Genomic DNA, 24,639 nt, shown 5'->3' with positions numbered 1-24,639 from the left:
TTCTTTGATATTAAGTGAAAATAGCAAGTAAAGAACTCAGATTTCTCATTATAAACTCAACTATGTGTCAAGGTTCGATGTGTGTGTGTAGGGGGGAGGGTTCTGGTGGCAGGAGAGGGGCTTTGCTCCCCGTGACCTCCCTGGTTTTGGAACCGGGTTAGGCCTGGTTCTGGCCACCAGATCAGACTGCCATCCCCCTCGGGGTTGAGCCAATCGGCGCCTCTGCGAATTGCCCTATTTAAGTCGGGACAAAGGAACCGGAAAAGGTGCTTTGCCCAGGAGCGAGGAGAGAAGGGAGGAGGGCACTGCCCCCGCTCCCTGGCTCCCGGCCGGGCAGCTGCCTGCGTCGGGCCGGTGCCGCCCACTAAGGATGGCGGCAGCGGAGCCAGCTGGGGAACTCGGGGAGCGCCCCAAACCCAGGGTGCCCACTGGGCTGAGTTCATCCGGAGAGGACTGAGAACTGAGAACTGAGAGAAACGTCCGCATCGACACCAGGTCAGTGAGGATGGAACGGGAGGAGGTGTGCCGGAGCCGAGTTTCCCCTGCAGCCAGTGGTGAGATGGCAGGCGGCCCCCCTGAAACCAGGACAGCCTCGGTGGAGCAGAGACCCACTCGCAGCCCATGGAGATGAGATGTCTGAGCCTGAGGATGGTCGTGTTGGGACGCACGACAAGGTAGAGAGGCATCTGGAGTCTGCGTGATGACCCACGCCGGAGCGAGTGGCAACAACTCCCTAAGAATCTGAGACTGTGGTAAAGCATCCTGCAGGATGGATTGCATCCTGCAGGTAGGACTCACGCTGGAGAAGTTTGTGGATTTTTCCTTGTGAGTAGGGGATCCACTGGAGCAAGGGAAAAGGGTGTAAGGATAATCCTTTAAGAGAGAAGCGGCAGTAACAGCATGGGATGAACTGACCTGCACTCCCCTAGTCTCTGCCCCCCTGCGCCGCTGCGGGGAGGAGGTAGAGCCGGGAGGAAAAGGAAAGGGGAGGGAGGGAAGGAAGTTGTCGGTTTTAAGATCTGGCTTTGTTTCTTTTACCCTCTCAAGTAACCGGTTTTGTTTCCCTTTGTCCTTTTAAGTAATTGTTAATAAATTGTTTTGCTTTAAGAAAACCAAGACTGTTTTGCCCGGGACCATGGTTGGTGGGTGCTCCCTCTGTTCTTGTCTCGACCCTCAGTCCCCTTATTACATTTTTCTCCTCTCCACTTTACTGGAGTGAGAAACCGGTTGCGTGGAGTTTAGTTGCCAGATCGGCCTAAACCATGACACTATGCTGGACAATATTAAAACAACAACAAAGTAGATTTCTTGGTTTCTTTTCATTCACAATTTTGAGTTCTCATCAAGTGCAATGAAAGTCAGAATTGCGAGTTGAGAATGTAATTCTCCTATTTTTTTTTTTTCTGGTTTTATTAAATTTTTTGTTTTATTGTAATCCAGTCTTTGTTATATGGGACCATTTTGTTTTAATTGAGTAGGGATAGGTAAATTCTATGCTTATATCACTCTTCTTTTTCTTTTTTTTTTCCTACAGCATTCAGTTCCTGTATTGCTTTGTGCACCATCTTGGTCAAAATCTAATTTATGGTTTAAACCTTAGTCTGAGTTTAGAGCTGCCAATAGCATTTATGCAATCCTGGCTGGAAGCTTTAATGAACTCTCCAGTGCAAATCTTCAAGGTCTATGTATCATTTACATTGACTTTGGCTTCTTTCTTTTTAGTATTTTTGATGTTTATTCAGCAGCTGTAGAATACAGTATTTCAAGTATAGCATTTAAAAATAGTGCAATTCAAGTGAGTGGTTTTCATTCAAAACAATCAAATTATTTGTGGCACATCCATAGGCACAATTTCAAGTTGACTTCTCTAATTACAAGTTTTTTAAAAAGTAGGCTAGGAAATATTTATTTTGCGTTCCCAAGAACATATAAAAAGCCTGCTTGCAGAGCACAATGCATAATCAGTATTTGTGGAGTTTACAAATTTGAATACTTCATGATAGGTAGAAGTTTGGAAGTGTTCAAGGCCAAGTTGGACAACATTTTGAGTAACCTGGTCTAGTGGAAGGTGTCCCTGCCCATTGCAGGCAGGTTGGAACTAAATAATCTTGAAGGTCCCTTCCAACCCAAACCATTCTATGATTCTACGATCCTATGATTCTATGATTATTGCTTGATTAAGAATTTTCTTCTACCTTGAAAATAAATGATGTTTTGATCATGTCACTATAGCTCTGAATAACATTTACGTTCCAAGGGTTTTGTGTTTCAGACGACATTTACTAGCTGCAGTCTAGTTAGACTTGTGGAACTGCATTTGGCTTATTGTAACTTGAATAGAAGAAGGAAGTATGAACTACAGTGTTGGTTTTATTGATTTGTTCATTTTGTAAGAGCAATGCCTGAGTTCCTTCTATTCCAGGCACTGCAAAGTTACACTATGTTTCTTGTCTTAAAAAGGTTGTATTCTAAATCAGAGGTACAGAAAATGAGAAAAATATATATAGCATGCATCTCCAGAGTGAGTGGAGAAACTACAAACTCCATGTTCATAATATTTTAAAATTAGAATGGACTGTTAATAGTGCAACAGCTTAACTGAAGGGAAAGGAAATTATTATTCAGGCATTTTTCTCTCTTTAAGGTATTTTACATTTTTGCATTTGATAGTTATCTATACACATTACAGCAATATAACAAAAAAAAATATATTTACTTAATTCTTCAGGTTTATTTAAATGTCAGCTACTTTACCTCTCTGAAATGCCTGCTATAGAGGTCTTCCTACTTTCTCAGTAATCTTTTTGGTTGCTTGTTCATCATTACAATACTTGATTGGTTTGTACTTCCTTTTGCTATTCCTTCATTTGAAACATTACACCTGTAACCTCTTTAGTGGAAGATTAGATTACACAAACACAATGTTCAGGGGCCAACAAAAAGCTTAAGCACATTATAACTTTAAAGCTGTTTGAGTCACCTGAACAGTGAAAAGTAGCTATAATAAGATTGAGAGTTTGGCATGATGCCTCCAAGTGGGGAACTAGAGCTCAGTGACTATGTTTTATGATCTCCTTTCTAATCTGACCTTCTCACATTTTTTGTCAGAAAAAAAAAAACATAATGAAAATCTAAACAATCAAAAAACAAAAAGCAACACCAACGACACAAATTAATTTGGCAGCAGTCAGGCTATGACCAGAGCTTAACTGACGTTCTTCCTATAAAAGTGTCAGGTTTTAGACATTTTACGGCACAGCAATAACATCTCTTCTGGAGAAAAAGCTATTTAAACAGATAATCAAAGGACATATCACGATATGTGACTGGAGAAGAGGGGAAAAAAGAATAAGTATGATCAGGAATGGAACCGGAAATGACATACAGATTATAAACTGTGGAGGGATCTGAAGAAATGCACAAGAATCAACAGGAGAGTAACTATTTTTGATGTTTTTCACTTCATTTGATGCAATATAATGGCATTTCTTAACTGAATTTTTATTTTTATAGAGAGAGGTACAGTGAGACTACATTATTACATAAAACGTTTTTCTGTGCTTGGTTTTTACACTATTATTTTGTTTTAATTTGATCTAAATCAGGATAATTAAGAAAAATATCACTTTCATATTTTTTCTTGAAAAATGTGTTTTGCCCTCACTTTCTGAAAGTCATTCTTATTGTACTATATTGTAGCATATTAAATCTATTGCATTCTCTTAGTCTATTAAAAAGAAGAGACAATATGTGAAAACCATTACTTTTTAGGCAATAATTTTGATTATATTGTGTTTATTAATTTGTAACTTATTCAGTATAAGCTATGGCTTGTAATATCACAGGAAGTGATCCTGCCCCTGTACTCGGCACTGGTGAGGCCGCACCTGAAATATTGTGTCCAGTTTTGGGCCCCTCGCTTTAAGAGAGATACTGAGCTCCTGGAGCGAGTCCAAAGAAGGACGACTAAACTGGTCAAGGGGCTGGAAAATAAAACTTATGGGGAGCGGCTGAGGGAGTTGGGGCTGTTTAGCCTGGAGAAGAGGAGGCTGAGGGGAGACCTGATTACAGCCTACAAATACTTGAGAAGGGATGGTGGGGAGGTAGGGGAAGGACTCTTTACATTAGTTTTGGGTGACAGAACAAGAGGAAATGGGTATAAGCTTAGTCAGGGGAGATTCAGATTGGATGTTAGGAAGTATTTCTGCTCTGAAAGGGTTGTCAGCCACTGGAATAGGCTGCCCAGGGAGGTGGTTGAGTCCCCATCCCTGGTTGTGTTTAAGAATAGGGTGGATGATCTACTTGAGGATATGGTTTAATGGGGATTAGGGATGGTTGGACTCGATGATCTCTAAGGTCTTTTCCAACCTAGAAATCTATGAATCTATGAATCTATGTTTTAATTGTATTTTAAAATGGGGGTTCATTTTACTAGGATAAGATTTTATAAACTTTGTACAGGGTATGTTCTACCAAACTTCTACCTATCATGAAGTATTGAATTTATAAACTCCACAAATACTGATTATGTATTGCCTTCTGCAAGCAGGCTTTTTACATGTTCTCAGAAATGCAAAACAAATATTACCTAGCCTACTTTGTAAAAAAACTTGAAGTAGAGGAGACACCTTGCTGGATCTGCTCCTGACAAATCTGGGGGGAAAAAAAGGCGAAATCTGATGGCAAACTTGGCTGCAGAGATCATGACACAACAGAATTTAAGACAATGGATCATGAGAGAAGTTACTGAAATGAATAGAAAATTACAACTCTGGACATAAGAAGTAACTTCTGATTGAGGTCAAATGCAAAATGGGAATACACGGAAGAAATGACATGGAAGAAATACAGAGGTATTGCCCCAACATGCAAAAATTGAATTAGAGAAGCAAGGTCTGATGCAGAGGAAGCTAGCAAGGGATGTGATGGGAAAGAAGGGTTTCTGTAATTATCTTGTCAGCAAAAGGAAGACTACTGAAAATTTTTGTCCACTGCTCAATAAAGCCTTCTTTCGCCCAGTCTTTTTTCTTTTTGTTTTAGTATGATCTGCTTTCAGGCCTCCCAGGTCCCTGTGCCTAGTGGCAGGATCTGCATGGAATAGCTCACAGTAGAGGAAGACGAACTTAGGGTACAGTTAAGCAAATTAGACTTACAGGAATCCATGGGACGAGAGAGGATGTGTTCAAGGAGCAATGGCTGAGGGAGCTCAGTAGTATCACTGAAAGGCCACTCTCTCTTATCTTTAACAGATGATGATAATTTGCAAGAGGCTTCTGAAGACTGGAAAAGACAATTTCAATGTCCATCTCAAAAAGGAATATGTGAGTAACTATAGACTGGTTTGCCTTACCAAGAAGATCATGGAGTAAATTCTCCTGAAAGCCACATTCTAGATCACTAAAGACAGTGAGGATAATGAAAAACTTGAACAGGCTGCCATGAGGGGAACCTCAACAAGTCACAATATTTAAAAACTAACCGGGTATGACCTTCAACAGCCTAATCTTTAACTTTGACCCTGCTTTAAGAATGGTGAATTGAATCAGACTTTAGAAGGTCTCTTCCAAATTAAATTTTATTCTAGGATTGTAATGGCGACGTTAAAAATAAAGAGCCTTTTTCTGTGCTTCTCCAGCCACACCTGTCTGAAACAACTTGAGTATATACTGTAAAAAAATCCCCCAAAATTCAGAACATCCTTCACTTCATTTTATCTTGGACAAAATTCTAGTTTATTCAGAACATAATCTTTCCAACTTTGCATAATTCAACCATTGTTTTTGCGAGTTCTTTGGGATTTGATCTTTTGACTATAGACCACAGAGAAGTGGAAAATCAAATGTAAAGCGGTCTGTAGGTTTATTAGAAAATCTAAATAAGATTTTGGCTATTATTCCATGGTCAATCTTCTTATTAAGGTGTTTTTCCATCTCCAGAAGGATTTAGATATGCTGTAGAATTGAAATGACAAATGTGAAATCAAATTTACTACTGAAAGTTAGGCATATAAGTATGAACAGCTGTCTTAAAATGAGGAAAGAATGAACTAAACAAATAAAAAAAAAACCTACAGCTTCTTCTATCTGCTTCATGACAAACTATGCAGTTTACCAAACCATTCAAAATAGGCAAAAAATATACTGGTAAAAAATGTAGCAGTATATTTTATATCATTCATATTAAACAGGGCAAATGAAAGCAATTTTGGAATATTTCTATGTATATAATAAGTATTTTTTCTATCAGTTTAAAAATGTAGATTCAGACTTTTTTATTTTTACCTCATCTGTTTTGAAGAATGTGAAAAGTAAAAATAGGCCAAGTAACTGTCAAGAAAGAACAACAAAATCTTAATTATTTCGGAAAAACTGGGTTTATTTTATTTCAGTAATGTATATGGATGTAAAATTGGACACAAATTAGAAGGCCTTAGATCATTATTGTCCTGGTTTTAGCTGGGACAGAGTTAGCTCTTCTTTTTAGCAGCTAGAAGAGCTTTGTGTTTTGGTTTTACTCAGAGGCTTGCTCTGAGAAGAATGTTGATAGCAAGTTGATGTTTGTGGTTGGACATGAAACTCCAAGGACTTCTCAGTGTGCCGTGTTCTGGCCGGAGTGCAGAGGCACGGCGGGATAAGGGGGGAGCATAGCCAGGACAAGGGGAACACGATTCCCCTTGTGATTTGTAGTGGAACTTAAGATTGAGGGCCAAACTGGCCAATTAGTATTCCATATCATGCAGCGTCATGCCCAGTATAAAAGCGAGGGTCAGCCGGGAAGAAGGGGTTTTGCGCTTTGGCTCTTTTGCACTTTTGCTCTTTTGCGCTTGCTGCGCTGTTGCTCTGCTGTTTTTCTTTCTTTTCTCTCTCTCTCTCTCTCTGCCTCTCTCTATTTCGGGGCCTCGCGTCCGTCCGGGATTGCAGCTTCGGGACAAGACAGGCTGCGGATAAGAGGGGGTGGTGAGCATCTACACTGTGTATTACTTATCTGTATTAAATTGTTCTTATCTCAACCCACGGGTTTCCCGTTTCTCCTTTAATTCTCTCCCTCATTCCTGGGGATGGGGGAGGGTGAGTGACCGGCTGTGTGGGGTTCGATTGCTGGAGCAGCCTAACCCACGACAATTATCCTTCCAGTTCTGTTTTTGATGGAAGGCACCTTAAGGCAAATCTCGCAACTCCGGAACACTGTAAATGCAGATGGACAGAAGGACTGATGTTTGTTTAATATTATTCCCTCTGTACTTATACTCATAAAGGAAAGACCTCACCATAAGAGAGACATAGATTTGTTGGAGCGTGTTCAGAGGAGGGCCACAAAGATGGTCCAGGGGCTGGAGCACCTCTGCTACGAGGACAGGTTGCAGAAGCTGGGATTGTTCAGCCTTGAAAAGAGAATACTTCGGGGGGACCTAATAGCTGCCTTCCAATACCTGAAGGGAACTTACAGGAAGGCTGGGGAGGGACTTTTTACAAGAGTGTCCACTGACAGGACAAGGGGAAATGGGTTTAAGTTGAAGGAGAACAGATTTAGATTAGATCTTAGGAAGAAATTCTTCAGTACGAGGGTGGTAAGACTTTGGAATAAATTGCCCAGAGAAGTTGTGGATGCCCCCTCTCTGGAGGTGTTCAAGGCCAGGTTGGACGGTGCCTTGAGTAGCCTGGTCTAGTTGAGAGGCGTCCCTGCCCATGACAGGGAGGTTGGATTAGATGATCTCTGAGGTCCCTTCCAGCCTATGCCATTCTATGATTCCATGATCTTGGTGATTTATATAAAAATGGCACCAGACCACAACTACCAGGGGTGCATAAAGTGCCAGATGCATAATACATTTAACAGTGGCAAAAAGCCTGGAACATAGGGCTGTGTCAGTTGCCAAGTCAGTGGGTAGAAATTGCTGGGGACTTTGCTGACATCTGGGAATCCAAGTATATCAAGGCAAGGGAGGAACACCAAAAATGGCAGCTCTTAGAAGATAAAGGAGTAGAAACAATGTCTTCAGAATAAAAAACACTGAAAGAAGAGGAGAAAGATTTCTATGTTTATTACAGCTGATAATCTAAAAACAAGCGGACTCCACTTCATGTGTGCTGCAAACTACCTAGATCAATCTGTTACTCCTTGTTAAGTGGAGATATTTTCTCATTTATTATAATTATTGGTGCAAATCGAATATTTTAATGAAGCTTTCTGTCTGGTTTTACTTTTTAGTATTTGAACAATAGCTTTGGCTTTACACTCTTGTATATTGCACCTGTTTTAAATTATTATTATTGTGGGAGTTGGAATATAGAATATCCAACTTTTCTGTAAAATGGAAAAGAATAGTCTCTGTGCCCATCTTCACTCAGACCAGAAGGAGCTTTGTAAGGTTCAAGTTGCCAAGATGACCTTAGAGTATTCCTCTACACCAGAAAGTTAATTTAAGAACTCATAAATACATTGGGTATTTTTCGTTTTTCCTGCTGTGGAGCTATAGTCCTGCTGTGGATTTAATACCTCAGCAGAGAAACCACGGCACAAGCAGGGAATAGGTCATCCTTAGTTTGCAGCCTTATAGAGAGTTCAAATGTAAAAAGACATGCTAACCCAGAACCTCAAAAGTATTCTCTGTATTTTAATATAAACTCTAGGCATGGACTTTTATTTGCATACACTAAAGCAAAGGCTAAGACCAAAATCTCAATGAAGAATAACTATTTTAAGCTGTAATTACAATCCAAACCCAAGCATAGTTGCATATATACTGGCTTCTTTAGTACAAGATAATCTCCTAGAATTTTAAAAATTATAATGTCATTATAATTTTCATACTCATAATTATCATTAAAAGTAATTAAGAGATTTGTCAGTTCATTCAAAGAAACATTTCACGGGAAGTTAGTGTTCAATATTATTTCCCTGTAAGTGTCTGAGAGACTCTGTATGACAGACATCAGAATATCATGATCTTAAGCTCAAAATGACGCTGTGTTCATGCTGTGTCTGGTGTACCTGTACAGCATCTCATTTCAGAAATTTCCATTCTCCTCACATATGAACAGCATCACAGCAGGGAGACATGTTTGGCACACTCCCAATAAAACGTTTGCTAGCTGAGTGCTACTTGAACTTTTGAAATCTGAACAAAAAAGTCCACCTTCAAAGGCCCAACCTTCAAATATCACCCTCTGTAGCTACTCACATTTGTGATGTTTAAACAAAGAGGGAAGCAGGCATGAGTGGCCACAGAAAACACTGGTTTAAGAAATAAGCACACACAAAACATTTACTTTTGTAGTTTCAGTATCTTACGCTTATATCCTACCTATGTGCAGGTATCTTGCGATTCCCAGCAATCAGGATAACGTCACAGAGCTGCTGTTGCTTTAGGTAGCTCTCCATCTTTCTGAAGGTTTTCTCTGCATGGTGAACAGCCTGGTAGAATTCCTCGGAGCTACACGAATCCATGTCACAGTGGGGCGGCAAGGGGTGGCTGGCTCCTGACAGTCTGTAAACCACAAGAAAAAGTCCATGTTGATAAGATGTGACCAGTTCCTAGACTTCATCACAGGCTTCTAGAATCTGATATAAGTAATCAATTAATCCTTCCCAGTTCTCATCACTAGAATCATAGAATCATAGAACGGTTTCAGTTGGAAGGGACATCAAAGATCATGTAGTTTCAAGCCCCCTACCATGGGCAGGGACACCTTCCACTACACCAGGTTGCTCAAAGCCTCATCCAAAATAAGTGCCTGCAATGGACAATTTCCTTAGTATTGGTGCATGTGGGACTTTGAAGGCTGAGGATCATTGACTGAAAGGTTTTATGTGGGCAGAAAAAGCTGGCAGGAGACAGCATATCAGGAGCTGCGTTGACAGCTTAATTGGTCTTCATGGGTATTATACTTTCCAGTAATTGTACTTAGGGAATTTACATCTCCTAGATTCTTCCTTAATGAATTGAGGAAATTCTCTGTTTGTTGACATCTATGTGCAAGTGTTATAGGAATCATAGAATGGTTAGAGTCGGAAGGGACCTCAAAGATCATCTAGTTCCAACCCCCCTGCCATTGGCAGGGACACCCTCCACTACACCAGGTTGCTCAAAGCCTCATCCAACCTGGCCTTGAACACTGCCAGGGATGGGGCATCCACAACTTCTCTGGGAAACCTGTTCCAGTGCCTCACCACCCTCAGTGAAAAATTTCTTCCTTAGATCTAATCTAAATCTGCCCTCTTTCAGTTTAAAGCCATTGTCCCTTGTCTTATCACTACATGCCCTTGTAAAAAGTCCCTCTCCAGCTTTCCTGTAGGCTTCCTTTAAGTACTGGAAGGCTGCGATAAGATCTCCCTGGAGCCTTCTCTTCTCCAGGCTGAACAGCCCCAACTCTCTCAGCCTGTCTTCAGAGGAGAGGTGTTCCAGCCCTCAGATCATCTTCATGGCCCTCCTCTGGACCCGCTCCAGCAGCTCCATGTCCTTCTTGTGCTGGGGACTCCAGACCTGAATGCAGTTCCAGGTGGGGTCTCACGTGAGCAGAGTAGAAAGGCAGAATCACTTCCCTCGACCTGCTGGCCACGCTTTTTTGGATGACGCCCACGATACAGTTGGCTTTCTAGGCTGCCAGTGCACATTGCCAGCTCACATTGAGCTTCTCATCCACCAGCACTCCCAAGTCATTTTCTTCAGGGCTGCTTTCAATCCATTCTCTGCCCAGCCTGTACTTGTGCTTGGGATTGCCCTGACCCACGTGCAGGACCTTGCACTTGGCCTTGTTGAACTTCATGAGGTTCTCACAGGCCCATCTCCCCAGCCTGTCAAGGTCCCTCTGGATGGCATCCCTTCCCTCCAGCGTGTCCACAACACCATACAACTTGGTGTCATCTGCAAACTTGCTGAGGGTGCACTCGATCTCACCGTTCATATCGCCAACAAAGACGTTAAACAGTGCCGGCCCCAGTACTGACCCCTGAGGAACACCATTCCTCACTGGTCTCCACTTGACATTGAACCCTTGACCACAACTCTTTGAGTGCCACCATCCAGCCAATTCCTCATCTACCAAGTGGTCCATTCGTCAAATCCATGTCTTTCCAGTTTAGAGACAAGGATGTCGTACAAGAAGTACAAGTTGAAAAAATCTCACTGCATTGGGAGCAACAACCAAAGTTGTAAGTTTTTAAAACTGAAATGATTTTTTTTTAGCACAGTCATGGAAGTAATCAATTTCTTTCTTCTTTGATGAAGTTATAAAAAATATAAATATAAACCACAATCAGAAATTCAGTATATTCATGTTAATGTTAACAGTATAGCTGTATCTTCATTGTTAAACTATGATTGGGCTCATTAATTTTACTTAGCATCTTAGAGCAAAATTATTTTACAGATCTAAACAATCTATTTGTTTTTCTTAAATATTAATATGAATACACAAAATAAATAATGGAAAAAACAATAGTATCTTTCCAATGATTCTAAGAATGCCTACTCTATTTCATTTCTTCACCTTCACATTCATTTTAAACCACCTGGGAAAGAAAAATGTAACTCTAATTGACTTAATTTGTAATGAATTGGGAATATTCCATGATGATAAATTGCACACCTACTTTTTAACCAAAAGGCTCATTAATACACAGTGAATTTAGAATACAAAGATAATGATGTCTACAATGAAAAAAAAAAAACGGAAGAAAAAATAGAAACAGAAGAAAAATGCAATTATTTTTTCAATACATATAGCTGTATATTCCTAGTTCAGATTTACTCTGTTCAGTATTTCTGGTTCAGACCTTTACTGAAAAAAAGAAAATGTGTCAGCAAGTACTAGCCCTTGAGGAAACTAATGCTAGCACTTGCAAATAATTCACGACACAGACGATACTCTCTCCTTTTACAAATACATAATGAAATTGTTTCAAATGAAAGCTGGAAGGTTTTATATACCTTGTGGTGTTGAAAATGGAGGATTTCATAGATGAAGCTGATGATGTTTTTATTTCGACTAGATAAATACAAAACAACTTACATAATCAATAGAAGAGCATCAGAGGACATATTTTAATCCAGCACATCAAACAATATTACCAATTAATTCAAACCAATCTCATTTTATACATATTCTATTGAAAGACAAATATTAAGAAGCACATAAATATTTTCAAGAATTTACAATAATAATACAATAGTTTCATTATATAGGGGTTGAATTCAGTAGGTACTATATGCTAAGAACAATATTAATAGACCTGTAAGATACCACAATCTCCAGGTGCTGGAAAAAATTGAAAAGTGCATAAATATAATAATATGAAAAATGCACTATTAAAATGAAATACAGTTATCTTCAAAAAAAGAAGAAAATGGTATTTTTATTGACTTCTGGTAGACTGTAATATAGTTCAGAAAAATAGTATTTCCTTTTGACACGTACTAGTGATTTACTTTTCATTTAATTTTTATCCAAATGTCTTCCGCATACTCTCCTACAGTGATTGTACAAGGGTCCACGGGGGAAAGGAGGAGAGGCTGGTCCATCTTTCTGTCACAGTAATTGCTAGGCTTCACAGCATTCCTTTAAAGTAGCTGGAAGCCTGCCTAATTGAAGGTGGCCTGCAGATAATTTTACAAAGGATCAACTCAGTTACCTTTATACCTCACTCCACCATCTATACTGTGCTATATGCAGGCACTAACTTACTAGAATGAGTTACCTTTTAAAATTATTACCCACAGTAACTTCACTTGTGCAGCATTAAATTGGATCCTGAGAAATCATCAGCTGGTTTAAATTAATCAATATTGCTATTTGTACGCTGGTAAGGTTACAATATGTGTGAGCCTGTCTATAGGAAATTGAACTGGCAAAATTTTATTAACCATAATTCCTCAATAGAAACAGTTATGAATTGGTGATTTAGAAAGGAACATTTACTTAATTCTGTTGTATTCAATCTTGTTATCCAGTCAAGTAGTTTATGCTAGCTACTTCTTGGAAATTCCTCCTAAAGAATAAAACAAACATACTCATTCTGTGAGTGACATAATCTGCTTGTGTGTTCCTATCCAACCTGGACTGCCAACCGCATTGATCAGAAATCCAAGTTTATTTTCTTATCTTTGGATGATCAACAAATACTTTCACATAAAATTTTAATGATGGACCTAAGCTCATTAGTATGGGTAGAGTGTTGATATTTTAGCTTTTTTTTTTTTTTACTCCCTCAGTTTGATTGTAGCCCTATGCAGACTTCTTCAGTTCTATTGCTGAAGAATTAAAATGACAAGTAATTTACAAGAAATAAATCAGTGCCTAATAAACGAGGTTGCTAGGGTTAAACAGACACATTTTTTCCCTTCCTCCGGGGAATTCAGAAGTGGCAACAACAGCAATTCTGAATTGGTTCGTATTGTCTGTTAATTGAGAACTTAGGTCTAAGTCAGTTTACATTTGAACAGATAAGGTACTAATCCTGCCCCTTTTTGGCTATTCAAAACATGCCGCACTTTTTAGGTCACAAAAAGAGAAGTACCCTGACTGAATTTATGTTAGTGCTATAAAGTTAAATTGGGCTGAAATGAGCTTAGTCTGTTTCGTTCTTGAATGACTAGACTGTGTTTGCCACGAATTTTCGCCCTCTTTCCTGCTTGCCATTTATAAACAATGCTTTCCACCCTCCACCTCATCCGTATAGCTGTCACTTAGCAAGTCATTAAATGACTACTCAAACGCAAGCCCTGAAGGCCATGCACATTTTAAATTATTATCCTAAAAACTGGCAAGTAACAAGCTTAGTAGAAGACAATGAATTAATCTTTTATTTATTTTCTAAGAAAACCCAGATAAAAAATCTGCTACTTAGCCTATTGAGAAGCTACCTCGTTTTCATTACAAATGCTCTGTCTGCATAATCAATGCTTTAAATTCAGTCAGTAGCTTGCTAAAATAGGAATTAGTTAAAAGAGTTAGTTAAAAGAGCTTCAACCAGTAAATACCAGTTATTTTTTAGCAGTTCATGAAAGGAATATATAGGTACTTATGACCAATTAGCAAAATGAAAATAACACTTTCTACTTGCATATATTGTTTTTCTTTAGGTGCAGGCAATCTCAACCATACATGCAGTGAGATGCTTGTTGAGTGAATTACGCAGGAACTCCAGCACAAATTCACCGAAAGATTCCCTGAGTCTTTCAAAACACTTTTTAACACTTGTGTACCTCAAAACCCTGTAATCAGTGAATAGGATGGACTCTAGAAGGGCTTTTTCCTTAATCTTTCTCAGTTGGCAAGTGCTAAACCTGAACTTAGCACGGGAATTTCATACATTCAGATGTTGTTCAGTCTTGAACAATTTTTATCTTTAAACAACTAAGTTAATAGTACAGAAATAAGGAAAACAAACCATTCGCAAGATTATGATAATTATACTGAAAGGTGATACTACAGGATGAGAAAAACAAAAGGCTCACAAAAATTATCAACATTGCAAAAACTCAATAATCTCAAATGTTTCTATATTACATAGCAAACCAGAGTGCATATGGCATAAAAAAAAAAAAAAGAAAAAAATCGACCCCAGCAAGTTTGTACAGAATAATTTTCAGCGTTAAGAATACCATGCTGTCATCGAAAGAGAAATGATTTAAGAAGAGCCAAAAAGTGTTGATGAGAAAATTCAGCCTTTGAGCCTTTACAGATCTTAAAACACTGCAAATAGAAATAAAAGCTTAACTCTGAGGATATACAACATCTGACTTCAGAGTGCTCCTCTTCCTAGAAAAAGCACTTTGATATGAACAAGGGCACTATTCTTTAATCATTTTTTACCTGCTCCTAAGTCCTTCAAAAAAACAGGTAAAACAGCAGGAAAATGCCAGTACAGTTGGGTGTACTAACTCTTCCCTCAATATAACAATCCTTTAAGTAAGCACTTACTTACTGTATACTTACTGTATACTGTAAGTAAGAAGGAAAAGGCACTCTGGCAAAAGGTCTCAGAAGGACATCTTTAAGACCTTTGACTTCTTTGTCCAAGATGAGATTTATTCAAGTATTTATTTATATATTTATTCATATATTTATAATTATTTATAGATTTATTCAAGTGTTCTGGCCAGGGATATTCAGGGCAACAAGAAAAGCTTCTATAGATATGTCAGTGATAAAAGAAGGACTAGGGAAAATGTGGGCCTTCTCTGGAAGGAAACGGGAGACCTGATTACTGGGGATATGGAGAAGGCTGAGGTACTCGATGACTTCTTTGCCTCAGTCTTCATTGGCAAGTGCTGTAGCCACACTGCCCAAGTCACAGAGAGCAAAGGCAGGGACTGGAAGAATGAAGAACCGCCCACTGTAGGAGAAGTTGGAGACCATCTAAGGCACCTGAAGGTGCACAAGTCCATGGGACCTGATGAGATGCATCTACAGGTCCTGAGGGAACTGGCTGATGAAGCAGATAAGCCACTATCCATCCTATTTGAAAAGTCGTGGCAGTCCGGTGAAGTTCCCGCCCACTGGAAAAGGGGAAACATAGTCTCTATTTTTAAAAAGGGAAAAAAGGAAGACCCAGGGAACTACAGGGCAGTCAGTCTCACCTCTGTGCCCAGCAAGATCATGGAGCAGATCCTCCTGGCGACTATGCTAAGGCACATGGAAAATAACAAAGTGGTTGGTGACAGTAAACATGGCTTCACTAAGGGCAAATCATGCCTGACAATTTTGGTGGCCTTCTACGACGGGGTTACAGCGTTGGTGGATAAGGGAAGAGCAACTGACATCATCTACCTGGACTTGTCCAAAGCATTTCACACTGTCCCACACGACATCCTCGTCTCTAAACTGGAGAGACATGGATTTTTTTTTAGATGGACCACTCGATGGATAAGAAATTGGCTAGATGGTCGCACTCAAAGAGTTGCGGCCAATGGCTTAATGTCCAAGTGGAGACCAGTGACGAGTGGCGTTCCTCAGGGGTCAGTATTGGAACCAGCATTGTTTAACATCTTTGTTGGTGACACGGACAGTGGGACTGAGTATACTCTCAGCAAGACTGGTGATGACACCAAACTGTGTAGTGCGGTGGACACACTGGAGGGAAGGGATGCCATCCAGAGGGACCTTGACAGGCTGGAGAGATGGGCCTGTGAGAACCTCATGAAGTTCAACAAGGCCAAGTGCAAGGTCCTGCACATGGGTCAAGGCAATCCCAAGTAACTAAAAGGGGCCTACAAGAAAGCTGGAGAGGAACTGTTTTCAAGGGCATGCAGTGCTAGGATAAGAGGTAATGGCTTTAAACTGAGAGAGGGTAGATTTCAATTAGATCTAAAGAAGAAATTGTTCACTACGAGAGTGCTGACGCAGTGAAAAACGTTACCCAGAGAAGTTGTGGATGCTGCATCTCTGGAAGTGTTCAAGGACAGGTTGGATGAGGCTTTGTGCAACCTGATCTAGTGGAAGGTGTCCCTGTCCATGGCAGGGGAGTTGGAACTAGATGATCTTTTAGGACCTTTCCAACTCAAACCTTTCTATGATTCTATCCTTCTATAAGTACATATTATGTTTGTATGACAAGACAAACACAGATTAATCCTCAGAAGATATTTAGGACAAAGTAATTAGTACCCTAGAGTTATGCAGATATCTAATCTGCCATTCCCTGTACCTTGTACAGGTGTTTACTCTTATAAGCAGTTAAGACCATACTACTCAAACTTGATTTTTGCTCACTGACTACACACAAATAAACGATAACATAAAGAATAAAGAAACGGAAATCCTTAGTTTACAGTAATATTTCCAGGACTTAAAGAGAAAATGCTGGGAAAAAAAGGGATCTCACATACAGGTTTAGCTACCTGTATCTTTCTTCTCAGGAAAAGGGAAAGTAATTAGGACTGCCACTGCCACTCCTGAACTGAGCAACTGCCACTCCTGAGATGCAAAGTTTTGAAAACAGCAATAGTAAACATCATTAGTCAAAATCATGTCCTGAATAAGTTTCAAAAGAAAACAAAAAAAGGCATTTTGAAATAAAGGTAAGTGAATTCATGTGACTTGAAACTCTAAGAAAACAGAGGTTTAGATTAAGAAATAATTTCCATTCTGTAAACGATAGTCATAGAAGTGCATAAAATAGGAGAATCGTATCACCGTATAAAGCAGAGTACTTTATAGAGTACTCAGGTATTTTACATACTCAATTGGAATATACTTCTCATTCCTTCTACTGAAGCCCTGGCCTCAAATAAAGAAGTCTTTAATCAGAACATGTCATATAATTTCATTGTTAATGCAATAGCAAATCCTGCTGTATTTAACTTTTTTTTCATTTTTCACTTATGCAGGATTGATCATGCAAACTTATCCAAGACCAGTTCAATGTAATTTAGTGTATATTACTGGGTACATATCTGAAGCATGTAGTCAAGAAACAATATATGTCCAGTTCTCCAGTGAAAAAAATATTGCTTTGCTATTTCCCACTTGTAAAACCATATCAGAAATATTCCATATGTAAGACTGAAAAAAATCTTCAAACAATTTGTTTTCTAAAAATTGCTCATTGAAGGCTTAGAAATCAATAAACTGTAGAATTGGACTTGCAAAGATGCACTGTTAAAACTCATGGCTCTTATTAGCGATTACTTGCAAAAATGCAAGAGAGACGGTTTTATAAAGACTTTAAACCATTTTCTTACAGCAACAGCAGGGCTGAGGTTCTATTTTTGATGAAAAGGTTTGCCTTTCACACTGCCACTAGCAATTATATCTGCAACTAAAGGCTCTATCCGGAGTTTCAGCAGGTTGTTCTAAATTTCTTTTATAAAAGACAAAGTTAGGTAGAAGTGCCAGATAAAAAAATAATCTGACTATCAAATAGAACTTTTTAGTTACATCAGGTCAGCTCAGAGATGCATTATTGCTGTCTCAGAGAATCCTTTTCTATGTAGAAAAATAAATACTTTTAAATGGAGTCCAGTGCATATTATAAACACATTGTTCTCATTCTATAGATAAATTTGCATAATGTATAATTTACAATGGTGTATCCTCCTAAAGGTAATTTGAGGATCAAATTACTTGTAATGTAACTTACTCTTTGGACACCATAAGGCAAAATTGAGTCAGTAAGACATCTGTGTGCCTAGCAAAAACATGCATGATTCCATTGTTGTTCTGTTCATCTGTGCATCTTAAGAATATTACCAGCCTCAATAAACAAAATATTACCTACCAATTTATTGTGTGACCTCAGAATAATTGAGCAGCCCTTCAGAAACAGAAGGACAATAAGAAGGGATCACTGTGCTATACTTAACTGCTTCTACAGAGAAGAAATATTTTTCTTGTTTATTAGTTGACAGAAAAAAGTAGAAGTAGGGTGAGAGAAGGAAGAGGTTGTTCAGACCGTGATTTTTCCAGGTTAATAATAAAACATACAAAGTAAGACTTTTGTTTTGGTTCAGTTCAAAATACTCTTGATTGGAATTTTTCTTATTTATTGCTCTTCACCAGTTAATTATCTAACCTAAGTTACAAGTATAGATCTCTCTAGTATCAGTAGTGAGAAACCAACATATGCAAGGACTCCAGAGGTTCCTGAAATACTTGGTTTTTTAGTTATTCAGTCCTTTGTAAAATTCCTCATTTTCGTCCTTTTTTTTTGGTAAAGCGAATTCAATTGATGAACGGTTAGTGAAAAATCTCATGATTTTGCCAGAAACTACTTCCTGGGTTCAGTTAAATTATTAACAAATGCTTTATTTTCCCTTCAGTCTTGCCCCATTTTTCCAGAATTTATTACTGTTATTAATGACATGAGTTCGTCCTATGTCTTATGCCTTTGGAACCACTTAAACAGTTGGGGAGTTTGTTTTGTTGTTTTTTAAGTATTCTGTTCAATTGATCCTTTATCTCTTCTCACTTTCTCACTTTTTATCCTCTACAGTCTTCTAAACAATTACTTCAGGCTTTTCCTGTTTCTTCTCTTCTTCTCCCCAGTCATTTATGTCCAGTCTTAAAAATTACCTAAGTTTTTGCTTTTCCCTCACTAGTACTTCCAGTACCTGCCTACCAATACTGTGCCCTATCTTCTGACAATTTTACTTTCAGCTTCTCTCTGCAATACTTACAGCTCCCAGCAATTTAGATGCTCTTCCACAGTTGAACAACTAAATGGGCTCAGCAGTCCAACACAGCCCTGACTGATAGTAAAAAAAAAATGGAATTTCCAAATAAAGATTAAGATTGAGCAGCCACAAATATGAACAGATTGTTATTAAACTTTGGAAAAAAAAGTAAAAGAACATAAAATTCATAAAATATTATTTGTAGAAAATTTATATATATGTAAACATTTACAAAAAAATGAAGAAAAAAATGGGGTGGGGTTGGGGGTGTGTGTGTTTTTTTTCCCCTATAGACAGAAAAATGCAACACTGTAATGCTCTTATTTGCCAAGGTTAGAAAGTTTCATTTTGATACTATTGTTTTATATTATACCTATGAACTGTCTTAAAAGGTATACCAAAATATTTATCTCTTAAGGAAAGCTTTGTTTCAGTTATAGCCACTTATGAAAAACTTTATATTCTACATTTTTGTGAAGAAATAATACATAAAAGTATTCTGACACAGAAGTTAAAAAAGAAGTACTGAAAAATGCTAGATCCGTGCTACTACTGGGTACAGTTACTTTCCCAAATAGCTATTCTGAGAAGTAAAATGAAAGGTAGACCAAACAGAAATGGTGCCTTTACCAACAAAATACCCATTTTATACACCCCTTCAAGTCAAAAAACTTGTTTGTCAACTTTTTGCTCAAGTTACACAAAATTCCCAAGCAAGTACACTTTTATTAAATAGCAAGTTTGCAGAACTGACTTCATTTAGTTTTGGATATGTTAATTCATTCGCATTGCTCTTTAAATTTTTGTGTGTTTTGTTGTGGTTTTGTGTTTTTTTTTTTTATTTAAGGATGTCAGATCTCATTTTAACAGCTTTTGAGGCAACTGATTTTATTTGTATAAGGAGATGACGTTCACAAATTCTTTCATATTTTAGTAATTGACAGATGGTAATTTAAAAGTTATATTTCTTGAAATCCCCTGTCTGTAAATAAGAACTGCATGTTTATTTTAACAATTGTAATTACAATTTCATAATTATTGTGAGTATTAATTATAAGTATTCACAAGTGATCTTGATATTCAAAAACTTTCAGTAATGTCCACATATATACATAATGTCAGTTAGAAGCTTAATGATTTTGCTCCAAATAAGCTCCTATTCAGGAAAAAAAAAAGACAAAAAGAAACAATATAGTAATAAAACTATTGAAAGGACACAGTGATGTCATTACATTGAAAATTCATCAGGTTACATATGTAAAAAATACCAAATCAGTTAAGTGTAGACTGGAAAGTCTGATTCTTCAGTCTATTGCAAGAGGCCTGACTGGGACAGGGTAAGAGTAAAGAAAGGTCTGCTGGTGGCCTGAGAGCCTTTGCAATGGCAAAGGGCAGAAAGAGACCATACACCCTGCACCATACAACAGTAAAAAATTTTGTACTGTTTCTATTTTTCCTAGCAAATCTAAAATCTCCAAATCATGACTAACGCATAATAGATAACAGAAAATAAAACTTTTTTTTTTCCCCTGACAGCTGAGCTGCCTCACAGGATCTGTGTTCTGCACAACCTCCATCAATGAAAGCAAGACACTAACTTTTCCTTTTTCTTTTTCTTTTTTTTTTCTTTAATCTAATTTATTACTTTTTAATTGGTAAAAAAAAAAAAAAGCTAGCATTTCTCTTCCAAATCTATACATTGCTTTTTAAGATGTCTTTGAAATGTAATTAAGACCTCTTACTGTTTCTTCTCATCATGTCAAAATATAACAATGTATTGCAGTGTAATATTGCAGTAGATTACATATATATATAACAATATAACAATAATTGCAGCGTAAATCAGTCTCATTATGCTTTCTGAAACTCATTTCAACATACAGATGATCCTTTTATAAACCTTATTTCAAGTTTCCATAATTTCCTCAAATCCAGAGCAGACTTTTGAAGGAGATTTGACTTTTTAAGGTTCATCATCCCAGTCACACCAGGCACATGACAGCTATAGTCCTAATTGTATTGCTGCAAACCATTGTCACGAGTTAACAGCCTTCATACTTGATAAATTACACTTTTTTCCCCTATCTTTGACCTATTCTGCCTCTAAACAGTCTTGCTATGGAACAACAGAGAAAAGATGCTGACTATCTGCTGGACTGCGCTCTCCCACCCACAGCCAACAGTGGATCCACTGCTTCTTCAGCTTCGCATGCCCACATAGAGGGAGCAGTGTGTTCCAGCTGTTCTCAAAAAAACCAATGATTAACTTCAATGAACATAAAGTTATCCTAGCTACACATAGACTTATTTTAATGACTTGGAAACTTACTAGTGTATTTTCCAGATTCGTGTTGCTAGCAAAGCTTTTTGTCATATTGGATCTTGCTGTCTGAATTTATTTTTTGTATCTTAGAGGATACAGGAAATACAGCTTACAAGTATAAAGCCCTATGAGCAGATACTAGGTGCATATAAACCTACACAATGAATTGGCCTCCAGAAAGGAGGCAAGCCATTCTTCTTGAAAACAGAAATCAGGAAAGGTGTCAGAGGAGACTTCCATTTCTAAATACATATGCTATTGGAGAACAACGGAGAAGCACAACCACCTTTCCTTAAGTTACTGTCAGTAGTCCTTCTCTATTTCTAGCTCAAGACTCAAGGGACCCTCGTTCATTAAAGCATGACCCAGCTGCTCTGCTTTCCTTCCCTTTTGCCTTTTACTGTCAGAGAAACAGACGAAATTCCTACTGCAAGGAATCAGATCAGCCTCAGACTAGGAGTAAGGTTACTACTTCAGATAGGCATTCTTCCCTCCTCTCTCTCCAACCCCACCAGAATCTTTGCCTTAATTCACCGTGCATTTTCACTTGATGAAGATTCCAACTCCAAGTAGGAACCGTAAATAAATAAATCTGTGCCACTGCACAAATTAAATCCCTTATATTTGTGAGACTGTTTTCTTCCCATTATTTAAAAAAATAAATAAAACACCTGTTAATTTATGGTCTTCCAAGGCTCTTATGGAAGATAAATACCTAAAACAGAAAAGCCTCCTGCATTTGTCACAGGCATCAAGCATTCGTAATGCATTCACAGTACATTCATACTTTAATTACCCAATTGGTAATGCAATAGGGAAACATTCTCTCCATTATGAAGACAGATTGTCACCATGAAATTTTTTAAATACTTTGGTTAAATATTTTCTAGCATATATGATTCCACATTTCTACCAATCAAAAGTTGAATGAACAAGACTATTATGACTCAGAAATTCAAAACTGCAGTTTTAACCAAAGATCTACTTGCCTGCAAAAGTTGAAGTCCTCCCATTTCTAAAATGTAACCCTAGAATTATATCCTTTCTGCATTGCTCATGACATACATGCAATTTTCTGCAGTTTATTTTTATTCTTTTCTTTCATAGTAATAATTTACATGAATTCCTTTAAAATAGATTCTCCACTTCGTTTAATCCTATTCTTTACTGAATGCAGGCAAATAACAAAAGTTCATGAGATAGCTGTTCATGGCAGACAAAGCCACCAGCAAGGTTTAAGTTGAATGAGAAACAACTTTGTGTCTGCTGTGTCATTTACAGTGGAAGTTATTAGCTGGGAAGTCTGAGACATAGGGTAAAGACTGTTGTAAAGGAGGCTAATGTTACTGGCCTGAGTGGTTAAATGTGACAGACTGGAGACATTTCCTGTCCTTTTGCAGATGTAAAGTGGTCATGACTACTCGTTCCTCTGGCTGAGAAGCAGCAATAAGCAGACAGATGCGAAAGAAAACCAAAAAGCAGATGCCATAGTGGAAATGAAAGAGATGATTCCTTTTCCTTTCTTAATATCTCAAGAAATTTATGACATTGTATTTCGTACCACCGTGCACTATCAGCTGAGCAGGGCTACCAAAGATACAGACTCAGCATTCTCACAAAGTACACTTCCACAGTTTCCTTGATGTTCAGTTGTTACAATGGCTTATTCCAGATGATATGCACTGAGCCTTTTGAATTACTTAAGTAATCAAACACAATATACCAAAATAGTTCTCCTATATCATTAAAATAATTCCCTTATCCCCCAATGCCACCTTTTACCAGAAGGCAAATGTGAAATGTGTTGGCACTTTATAACTCAGCTATAAAAAATGGACTGATTTTGAGCCTGAAGATAAGTGTGAATGGATATTGTTAAGTACAGTCTGTCTTAGTACCCTTTGTAAAAGGGAAAAAAATGTGAGTAGCTGGTAATATTATCCTTCCACGTCTACAAAGAGATTCAGGTCATATGCATGGTACCATTTTTCACAAATGAAAATAAACTTCTGGTGAGGCTAGTTAAAATTGAAAGATTTTTTTTTTTTTTAGGACTTGATATTTTGATGGATGGTAAAACATTCGCAGAGAAAAAAATTATTATATTTTTTTCATTTTATTATTCAGATTTACTTAGTCATAGACATGATTCAGACTTTCACTAAGTGTGACTTTAACTCCAAGTAAGAAAGAATACAAAAGAATACCAAAGTGCAAGGCTAGAATTTAAAATATATTAACTGTCTTTGGTAACAGGGCCTTAAAAATATTTACAGGCCATACAAAATAACATTCACTGACAGTTTCATTATTTCAAATACCAAAAATATTATGGTAAGTGCAACTTTATTGTATTGACTTGGTTTTCTGACAAAAAAAATGCTCATTGAAAGAGCTTTAAACTAGATTTGAAGAGGGAAAGAGATAAAATCAGGCTCGCTAGAGAGAAGGCTGGGGTCAGCATGCCAGTGTTTGAGGCACAGTGTGCTAGTGAGGTCCTTCAGTCTGTCATCTCAGTGGAGACAAGGGATGGAGAGCCATGCAGCAGCAAAGACACAAGGGTTATTTGATGCGTTAGACATGATAGAAGTGCCTCAGAACAGTCATGTAGGAATTAGGGCTTCTCCCCCAGCCAACTTAGTTGGCTAGTTGGGATGAATAGCCCAACTAAAGTGCATCTACACCAATGCACACAGCATGGGCAACAAACAGGAGGAGCTGGAAGCTGTTGTGCAGTTGGAAAACTATGACACAGTTGCCATCACAGAAACATGGCGGCATGAATCACACAACTCGAGTGCTGCAGTGGATGGTTACAAACTCTTCAGAAGGGATAGGCAAGGAAGGAGAGGTGGTGGGGTAACCCTGTGTTTTGACTGTCTAGAGCTTAATGATGGTGACAATAGAGTTGAGCGTTTATGTGTAAGAATGAGGGGAAAGGTTGACAAGGCAGATATCACGATGGGAGTCTGTTAGAGACCACCCAACCAGGATGAAGAGGCAGGTGAAATATTCTATAAACAGCAAGCAGAGGACTCATAAACACCAGCCCTTGTTCTCGTGGGAGACTTCAGCTTACCAGATGTCTGTTGGAAATACAACACAGTGGAGAGGAAACTAGGAGGGTTCCTGGAGTGTGTGGAAGAGAACTTCCTGATACAGTTGATGAGGGAGCCAACTAGGCACAGCACCCCGCTGAACA

The 24,639-nt window shown here is 38.2% G+C and overlaps 1 protein-coding gene across 2 annotated transcripts in view; it reads right to left on the bottom strand.

Moving 5' to 3' along the window:
• KLHL1 (kelch like family member 1) overlaps positions 1 to 24,639 on the bottom strand; it is a 276,154-nt gene that overhangs the window by 195,941 nt on the left and 55,574 nt on the right. Inside the window, exon 2 of one of the 2 annotated variants that reach the window (XM_086611712.1) lies at positions 9,305 to 9,487. The exons of the other annotated variant lie outside the window; for it this stretch is intronic. Within the exon in view, the coding sequence (XP_086467838.1) occupies positions 9,305 to 9,487 (183 nt within the window). The remainder of the gene's footprint in view (positions 1 to 9,304; positions 9,488 to 24,639) is intronic. 2 annotated transcript variants of the gene reach the window in all.

This window comes from Tauraco erythrolophus, chromosome 1 (genome assembly GCF_009769465.1).
Source record: "Tauraco erythrolophus isolate bTauEry1 chromosome 1, bTauEry1.pri, whole genome shotgun sequence".
Classification (NCBI taxonomy): domain Eukaryota; kingdom Metazoa; phylum Chordata; class Aves; order Musophagiformes; family Musophagidae; genus Tauraco; species Tauraco erythrolophus.
Note: the sequence above shows the minus strand (reverse complement) of the source record. Positions and strands in the feature narration are given on the sequence as shown.